This window comes from Fukomys damarensis, unplaced genomic scaffold, assembly GCF_012274545.1.
Source record: "Fukomys damarensis isolate Sample0158 unplaced genomic scaffold, DMR_v1.0_HiC HiC_scaffold_21, whole genome shotgun sequence".
Taxonomy (NCBI): Eukaryota; Metazoa; Chordata; class Mammalia; order Rodentia; family Bathyergidae; genus Fukomys; species Fukomys damarensis.
Genome location: NW_022900933.1, coordinates 38,630,541 through 38,640,216, shown reverse-complemented (window position 1 = coordinate 38,640,216; position 9,676 = coordinate 38,630,541). Strand labels below are relative to the sequence as shown.

General features: G+C 49.1%; 1 protein-coding gene across 7 annotated transcripts in view; it reads right to left on the bottom strand.

The window, feature by feature from the left end:
• LOC104851785 overlaps positions 1-9,676 on the bottom strand; it is a 34,316-nt gene that overhangs the window by 11,063 nt on the left and 13,577 nt on the right. For all 7 annotated transcript variants that reach the window (XM_010609114.2, XM_010609115.2, XM_010609109.2 and 4 more), the window contains one exon: positions 4,207-4,290. In XM_010609114.2, coding sequence (XP_010607416.1) covers positions 4,207-4,290 — 84 coding nt within the window. The remainder of the gene's footprint in view (positions 1-4,206; positions 4,291-9,676) is intronic.

Here is a 9,676-nt window from a genome sequence, read left to right as displayed (position 1 = left end):
GGTCCTAGGGATCGAACTCAGGCCCTTGTGCTTGTGTAGTGCTCCTTTTTTTTTTCTGTCCTCTCTCCTTCCTCCCCGCCGCAGGTACCTGGGTCTGGATTATCTGCTCCGTGTCTAGGGCTCAGGGTGACCTCACTATGAACCTGAGATGTCCTTCTCTCACTGATACACCCCACTCACGCATGGGTTCCTTCATTGTTTTATCCCTTTTTCGTTCAGTTTCATTTCGCTTTCCTTCTCTCTTCCTCTGACTCTACAGCTTCTTTCTTCTATCTCTTCCCTCTCTCTCAGGGACCTCAGCTGCCCAGAATGAGATGAGGGGAATCCCATGGGCCACTCTGTGTGGCTGCCCTGGCCATTTCCATTTCTGATTCTGTCTTTCACTTATCCATTCATTCTTTCTGCCACTCTTTTATTTCAATATTTATTCTTTTCTTTATGGGCCTCAGGTGTACATCAGTGGATCAACCATAATCTGAGGTTCCCAGAGCCATCTTGACACGGGTCCATGCGGGGCTCCGCTTTGTTCCCTAATTTCTTGTACTGCAGCTCTGGTCTAGGGTTTATTTAACTATCTCAGCAGCCCAGTTTTGAATTAGTCATGATTCTTGCTTCCTTTTCCTTTTTTATCCCTGTATGGCCCTCTCTCATGCATATTTATGTATGTATTTATGCACTCGATATGTTTTTATTGCTTGTATCCATCTATCTTGTCACAATTTTCTATATTCCTTCCTTTCCTGCTTCTTTCTTTGGCAGTCTCTTATTCAGGTGAGACTTGGGTGCAAAAGGGAATGATTTAAAACATTTCTCCTTCATTTATGCTCACTCCCTAATTTATTCTTTGCTTGTGATATTTGCTCTCTTTTATTGATGAACCCTCACCATGACTATTTGTTACATTTAATAAATAACATTCACTCGTTATATTCAAATTCTTATCCAGGAAGTGCTTTTCCTTCTCTGTGTCTATTCATTTTTTTCTACATTTTTCCTCCACTCATTCCTTCCGTTTTTCCAGCTCTTTTCCTTGCACCCTTACGGAGTACAGACATTTCTTCTTCCTGACTTTCACCTGCACTTATTTTTCTTATTAGGTATAGTCTTTAGGGCCACAGTTTTGCTTGTTGGTTTGTTTGTTTGTTGTTTTGTGGTACCAGGGCCTCACACATGCCAGGCAAGGCGGCACTGCTGAGGTACACCCCTACCCCGGGCCCCAGCTCCGAATTCACATGGATGACTTGTGCATTTTTTCCCATCTGATTGTTTCTCTCGATCACTGTCTTATCCTTTTCTTCTGCAGATCAGTACCCGGGCTCAGCGGACCCTCGCCTGCTGTAGGACACCCCCACCCCCACTGATGAATGCAAATCTTTTTTCTCATTCATTCATTCATGCATTCATGCATCCATTCAGCTTTCTTTCTGTGTAATACTTATTTCCACACTTCCAGACAGCAGGTGCCCTAATTGCGCACATCGTGATCGGCAGTGACCACCCCCCCGCCCAGGCACCATGCTGGACCCCTTCCTGACGCATCTACGCTCTGAGCCGCTTCCTCGTTGGCTGGGTACTGGTCCACCCCAGGAGCACAGATGTGAATTAACCACACAGCCTTTCCTAGCATGGCGTCCTCTCTCGCTCTCTCTCTCCCCCATTCATCTACATTCTATTAATATACCACCTTTCTTGTTTTTAGCTAGTCTTGTAGTATTTTTCATTCTTTCTCCTTCTCCATCTTCTGTGTATTCTCTCATGGCTGGCTCTCAGCTACCATGGACAGATGCCTCACAAACCCACCTGCAAGCACCTGTCTTTGACCTCTGCAGCTCCTCAGTCATTCACTAATTCCTTCCTTCCTTCACTCATGCACATCATCCTTACCGCCTTCCTTCTTTCTCTACAGGAAGCATTCAAGTATTCAGCCCTCCCTGCGTGGAATTAGGTGCTCAGACTGGCTCCCGGCCCTCACACTCCCAGATCTACCCATTTATCTCTCTAGTAGCTTGTTATCTTTTTACTGTTCCTGTCTGTCTCTCTCCTTCCCTCCCTCTCATTATAGCTCTCCATGCCTCTGGCCTGTCTCGTTGCCTGGTCTGATTTTCACAGAGCTGGGTGCACAGATGGGACTAATTACACCACCAACGCCCTACCTGAGACCGGCTCCTCACCTCCTCTGTTTCTCTTGATGCTCCCTGCTTTGCTCCTTTTGCTTATTTGGTCCACACCGCTGTGGCCAGGACTCGGGATGACCTCTCACCATTGACCTCTTCCTGTCTTTCATGTCTGTATTTATTCATCCATAATGTATTTCTGCGCTCACATTTTCTTATTTCTCGATTTCAACACATATTCTATTTTGGTTTTTCCTCCTTCTTATGTCCTTTCACCTGAAAGATCTCAGTTCCCAGACAAAGCGACTCAATAGGCCTGAGGCCCTCTCCCCAGCCCAGAATATACACATTTCTGCTGTTTGCTCACCTATACTATTTTTTTTTTTTTGCTTTCTTTCTTTTTATTTCTGTTTACTTATGTGAAAACTTTGGATGCCCAGACTAGTTAACTTTTGGTTAAAGTACACTCTCATTTCTAGTGTGCCACATCCTCCTCCTTTTCTCACTCTTCTTTGAACTTATCTTTCTACACCAGGAGAAAAAGTAACTTTAACTTTAACACCTGCCTTATAGTGACCAGATATGGTCTTCCTTAGTTACACATTCCCTAGTACTTGTATCTTTCTCCCTTGTTTTTGCTTCTTTTCCTCTTCCTTCTCCATTTGATCTCTTATTCTTCCTGCCTTGGATTTTTCTTTTTTTTTTTTTTTTTTGGTACCGGATATTGAACTCAGGACCTCCTGCTTTTGAGGCAGGTGGCAGCACAACTAAGCTAAATCCCTGTTTGATTCCCCAGTGGGAAAAACAAAATAAAACAGGGGGCTAGAGATGTAGCTTAGTCGTAGGACCTACCATGTGTGAGGTCCTGGGTTCGATCTGCAATACTGAAAAAAAGTCATCCTCGGTCTATGTATTTCCATTTCTTATTCACGCTCTCTTTTATTTGGGCTTTCTTCTCTTATTAACAAACTTCAGCAGCCTATATTTGAGTGACATACATTCCCTAGTCCTCAATAAGCCATCTCAGTTTGGATATGGCCCTATGCACTTACTGTCTAAAGATCTTACTGACTTTATCTGTTGATTGCCTGTGCATGATCAGCGTACTCCCTCACGCTGACCTGCTAACTCCTGTCCCCATTTATGCTTCCTCAGTCCTTCCTGGTTTGCTCATTCATTCATCTAATCATTTAGTACACAATGTAGTCGATATCTGGGAAACAGCCTCCCAACAACAAGAAAAGCACGACCCTCGCAGTGCCCCAGACCTTCCCACTTCTCCTGTGTAGCTCATCACCAAGGTGCACAAACCCACAGCCCAGAAACACACACATGGCTCAGGCAGAGACACGGTGAATGTTCCTTTACTACCAGGTCCTCCCGGGCTCCCCTCCCAGACAGCCTGGGGTGGGTCGGAGACTGGGGCCCCCAACCCCAGGCCCCTTGGCAAGGCAAGCATTTCTCGCTCTCCCCCTGGAGCCCCACAAATGGCCATCCCTATGAGAAGCCCGTTTCAAGACCCCAGAACACATAGACACATGCTATATAGCCTTCCTGGTGGGAAACGACGCACACAGTTCATTTGTAAATAGGTAGCTTTGTCTGTAGCAATATAAAAATATTTTGGCCTTTCAAGGCAAATACAAAAGAAATTCCCCATTACCATCCCTGAGTGTCCCAGTCCCAAACAATAAAGAACTTGAAGAGGTTTAGCTGGAAACTTTAAAGACAGAAAACCTGCCCATTATGTTTCCCAGACATTTCGAGGAGGTGAGCACAGGTCAACGGAACGAAGCCTGTTTGAGGGACAGGTCCTTCCATCCTCATCTGCCCCGCCGCACGAGAGCCAGAGGGGAGAATCAATGATGAAAGAGCCATTCATTGAGGAGAGTGAAAGAAGAAATTCTTTGGGGTCCCACACTCAAAACTGCCTACAGAATTCTTTGGCCACAGAGACAACAGCACGAGGGGCCGGGGCTCCTGTCTCAGAACATGAGCCCAGGTCGATATCCGCCTGGCAGTGTGTGTGCTGGGCCAGGTGACAGCCCCCTCTGTCAGCCACGAGTGTGCTCATTATACTCTGGCGACTTACGGTTCAGAGCTGAGGGGCACTGGGGTGCAGGCAGGGTGTCCACGGTCCTGTCCTCCACAGGATTCCTGGTGGTGGTAGCTTTGGCTGCAAGGAAAGAGCAGGAGATCACGGAAAGAGAACCCCAGCTGAGGGGGTGGGCAGGTGACCACTCTGCAGGGGTTAGGGGACTCCCCAACTCCAAACAGGTATGGAGTCTGGGACACCAAGCACTTCGGTCTACACTGACCACGGGGTCGGCGCGAAAGTTAGTGCTGCCTGCAGGCCAAAGGCTCCTCTGGAAACCACAGGTGAGGACCACACTGACACCGTGAGGTGGTGGCCCGCTCCCTGCCTCAAAGGTAGGACATGTGCTGCCCTCAAGAAGAGCCAGAAGTCCATCCAGGCCAAGCAGATGGTGCACTGGGCAGCAGGCCCCGGGGAGGCCAGCAGGCCACAGCACACACAAAGTAACGCCAGCCACGCTGATGGACAACTCCACCTCACAGAGCACATCTTGAAAAGACACCAGGAGGCACCAGGATCATGTCCGGCAAGTCTACAAATCAACCCTTTGCCTCACTGCAGATCCAACAGAATGAGGTCTGCAAGGTGCACACAAAATCCACAGCATGGGTAACGCAGAGAGTGGACGGTGTCGCCACAGACAAGGACTTTGCATGGGAACCAGGCCCAGTGCCACGTCACTGGCAAGAACAAATGGAAGGCAAGGCGTCCTCGAGAGGGGACTGGCAAGGGCAGGGGTGGGAAGGCTGTGTATTTTCTTCTCTTCTTTTCTTTTTTTGGTACAGGGATCGAACTCAAGTCCTTGAGCTTTCGAGGCACTCGCCAGAACCACTGAGCTAAATCCCCAGCCCCATCTTTTCAACTTTTCTTAAACTAAAAGCTACTTTGAAGGAAGAGGGCCATTAAAATAGTTGTTAAATGACTTGACTTCAAAAATCTATTCCTGGATTCAGGTAAAGCTGAAGAGATGAGTGGAAGCCAGGGAGATCTGTCACTCTCAAAAAGAAAGTACAAATGGCCAAGACACATGTGAAAAACATTCACCAGTTTCAGCCATCATAGAAACGAAATGCAAATCACAACTGTCGCACCAGTAAGAATGGCCACCATCAAAACTACAAAACGCAAGCTGGGTGTGGTGGCACACACCTATAATCCTAGCACTTGAGAGGCTGAGGCAGGAGGATCACTGTGAGTTCAAGACCAGCCTGGGCTACATAGTGAGTTCCAGGTCAGTCTCAACTACATAGTGAGACCCTGTCTCAAAAAACAACAAAAAAAAAATTACAAAACACAATAAATGCTGGCACAGATGGTGGGGTGGGACCCTGCTACACCCTCGGTGGGAATGCAGATTAATACAGCCATTACGGAAATCAGCACCAAGCTTCCTCAAAAAAATAAAACCAGAACTACTGCAGACCCAGCTATACCACTCCTAGGTACAATGTATACCGAAAAGATTAAAGTCAGCCTGCTACAGGGAGATGGACGTACCTAAGTTTACTGTGGCACAATTCACAGCAGCAAAGATATGGGACCAGCCTAGGTGCCCATCAATGGATGAATAAAGAAAATGTGGTAAGTACATGCAGTGGAGTACTATTCAGCCATAAAAAAGAGTGAAACTGAGTCACTTGCAGGAAAATGGAACTGGAGACCATGTTAAGCAAAATAAGCCAAGCTCAGAAAGACAAGTACCATAGTCTCCCTAATTAATGGACAATTTTTTGAAAAGACATGAAAATGAAAGGAAGACTATTATTAGATTAGAGGAAAGGAATAAAGGTGAGGGCCAGAGAGGGCAAAGGAAGAATGTAATGGGCGGTGGATTTGTATTAATTTTTTTGTTTTTCTGATGCAGGGTCTCACTATGCAGCCCAGGTTGGCCTCAAACCTGTGCCAATCCTCCTGCCTTCACCTTCCAAGTGCGAGGATCACAGGCATGCACTGCCACCTGGAGCTGATAAAACTTTTATTTGTTTTGTTTTGTTTTGTGTGTAACAGGGATCAAACCTGGGACCTTGCACTTGCAAGGCAGGTGGCAGAATCACTGAACTACATCCCCGACCCAAAACTTTGGTGGTTGTTGTTGTTGTTGTTGTTTTGGTTTGGTGGTTTGTTTTTGTTTTTTGGTGTTTTGTTTTGTTTTGTTTTGTTTTTGTATCAGGGATTGAACTCCGGTCCTTGTGCTGGGCTCAAAACTTTTAAATAATAAAAAGAAAATTAAAAAACAGAAAGGAGGCTCTGACAACGGGAGAAGGTGGAGGCCAGGGCGCTGGGGCCAGAAAAGAGCAGTGGCTGTTTGGAAACTGTTCTCTGGTGAGACACAGGTGGAGACAGGAGGTCAGAGGACCAGTGCAGGGGGGGCGGGCACCTGAGGGACAGAGCGGCAATGAGATGGCAGTGGGCTGTGACACAAAGGTACAGGCTTCCAGAGGCCTGTCCTGATGACCCTCTATGACCCTCTAGTGACCAGGGAGGAAGAAACACACCCTGGCTCTGCACCCCATCCCAACTTCAGCCCCTGGGGGATCCCGCTGCCACCGTCCTCTCTCCACCCTCAGGCAGGTCTCTGGCAGGGGTGACCAAAGCCCTGCCAGGGCACAGATGGGACATTTCATGCTTCCAAATCCTCCTACAAACTCTTCCCTTGGCTCTGCACTTCACAAAATACAAAGAATTCTTAAGAATGAGGGTCCACTGGGCAGCAGCCAGCTCCGGGGGGGACCCAGGGCAGCTCTGAGGCCTCAGGACCCAGTATGCTCTGAGGACCATGGAGACCATGCAGCCCACCCCAAAAGCCCCTGCACAGCTCAGGTGATCACAGCCCCAGCTCTGAGGTAATAATGGCCCTCCAGACCAAGGAGGGATGGCAAGACCGAAGCCCTGACATTATTTTCAGGAATAAGAACTGGCCCTTGGGTTTGTTGCTTCTGTTTTGATCTATTTCGCTCTTAATAGGAATTGGGAAATCAGAAGCAGCTAGCTCAGGATATCTGGAGGTTTTTCTTGCCTCTGCTCCAGGGACCCACCCCATGGACCCTCAGTCCTTCCAAGGGTCCTTAATTAACTCTCCATGCAGACCCCAGGCTGCTGTGCTGCAATACAGCCCCCACCCCCAGTCATGCCTTGGTTTCAAAGCTGCACGTACCAGCTCTTGGTCTGTCCTGATGTATTAATCAGGCAGTGCGGGGCTGGAATCTTAACAAATGTCAGAAAAGCTGCAGAGATGAGTCACTGTCTGGAACTAAAGGAAACACAAGGCCTCCTTATAGAGTCCAGAGGAGCAACTGTCCCCAGCAGCTGTGAGCACTGAGCTCACGACCCACGCAGAAAGTGCGGCAGACACACCACAGCCAGGCTTGAGGGCTTAGCGGGGTTAGAACATTCTAGCCCTGTGCTCAGAGATTTGAAAAGTTGCTCTCTTCTGGAAGTAAACAGGACCTGATTGATCCGGTACGTCTTGGTACAAATATCATATGGATGTTTCAAACAGAGAAAAACGTCAAAGGGTTATTTTTATTAAAATGTTTACTTCAAGAAATAAGAGCCGGTAATTACACAAATAATCAGCCTCGCCTCCGATCTCATACTTCCTACCTGTTGAGTAAATACTGCCCTCTCAGAACTTCCCCTGACAAATGTAAGGCTCTTGCAGAGCTGATTTCCTGTACCTTTGTGAGGCTCAGGCCCTGGACATTACGGGCCCATTTATGAAAATGGGAGAGGTAATTGGGACATCTTTTGAAACTGTGTCCCTCTGCAGTACCAGCACCCGCCCCCCAGGCCTCTAATTTCGGTTGGTCGGGTTACAGAGGATGTTTACATATGCTTCTTCCTGGAATTTCACCTCTTTGCTTCAGGAGTGGGCAATTAGAGAGAATTAGGGCCTATTTGGCGTATGTTTACCGTTAATGGATAGAGACTGAGGCAGCCTTCAAAAAGCAGTCTGCCGGTCTAATTGACGCTGGCAATCTTTTGATTCCTCATTTCAGCTCGCAGGTATTGTAGCAACCAAGGTCACAAAACAAAAGCTCCAGCCCACCATGGTAATCACCGGGCACAGGCCTGCCTGAAGGTCCTGGAGCTGCTTGTTCCTGAGCTGTGAGCAAAGGCTGGAGACTTCTGCAAAGCCGAGGACGTGGGCAGCCAGTGCAGGATGCCTGCCAAGCCCTTTTCCATCCTGACAGCTTCTACAAAGGTCCCAGCCGAGCAGGCTATGATGCCAACATGGGTGTTGCCAAGGTCTCGTGACCCAATGGCACACAGTGAGCCACTGGGGATAGTCCCGCTGGGCCACACCTTCCTGGGACAGAAGCCACAAGTTCTTATTACACAAGAGTCACTCTACTGCCCAAAAAGGGTTTCCAAGCCTGGCCAGCGGCCCACCAGCTTGGAACAATGATCCCTAACATGTGGTCCCTGCGCCGTGGGATGAGGGACAGCCCCTGGGTGCTTCCTGAGGTCCCTGGCTCTGACCTACATCAAGATCTATGTTCCCAAAAAGCTGGTGATGAGGACCTCTGGCTCATGGCTATGACCCACTGACCACAAGGTCAAGCAGGAGCTGGAGGCCGGCGCTGAACTCCATACTGCAGCCTGCCACCAGCTGGCTATGTGGCCCTGGGTGAGGCCCGGCCCGCCAGCATCTCCCTCATCTCCAAGACCCAGTGGTCAGACACACAAACCCCAGCCGAACCCCAGGAAAGCCTGAAGGAGCCCTGAGACCTACAGGGCTCCAAGGGCTGTCAGAGGACCACAGGCCTATACTCCCCATTTTGCAGATGGGAAAGTGAGGCCCAGAGGGCTAGAGACGGGGACCAAGATCACAGCCATAGCTGAGGGAAGACTCCGGGCTCTGAGGTCTAAAGTTGCTTTGTTCTGTTTTGGTTTTGCTTTGCTGGGATCAAACCCAAGGCCTTGGGCATGTGAGGCAAATGTTCTACCACTGAGCCACCTCCCAGTCCTCACACCTAGCCACGGTCTCTCCTCTGCCACCTGACAAGACACAGAAGTGGGCCTTCCAGGAGGCCAGTGGGGACAGACTGTCCTCTCCTCTGGTGAAGCTGCTTTGTACAGAACATGTAGAATTCACAGGCCTCTGGCTCATGTTACAGAAGGGGAAACTAAGGCCCAGGAGACCATAACAACAAACAAGACACTGACCACAACTGAGGCCTAGATGACTCCTTCCTTTTTCCTGGCAGGGGTATTGCAGAGTGGCCTGGGCACTGAAGGCAGTGGGGACAGAGGTGGCCCCCACAAGGTGCAGCCTCGAGGCCACACTGATGCTAGGAGTGAGTGTCCTCCTAACCATACACACGTGCCCCACGGATTCAGAGCACCCAGCTCCCCTGGCAAGGGTGACCCTGCCTGTACCCACCCCCTACGGCACGGCCGAGAGCCGGGGCCAGAAGGCCAATGGACCACACAGCCAAGCTCCCTGGTGGCCAGCACAGAGGCG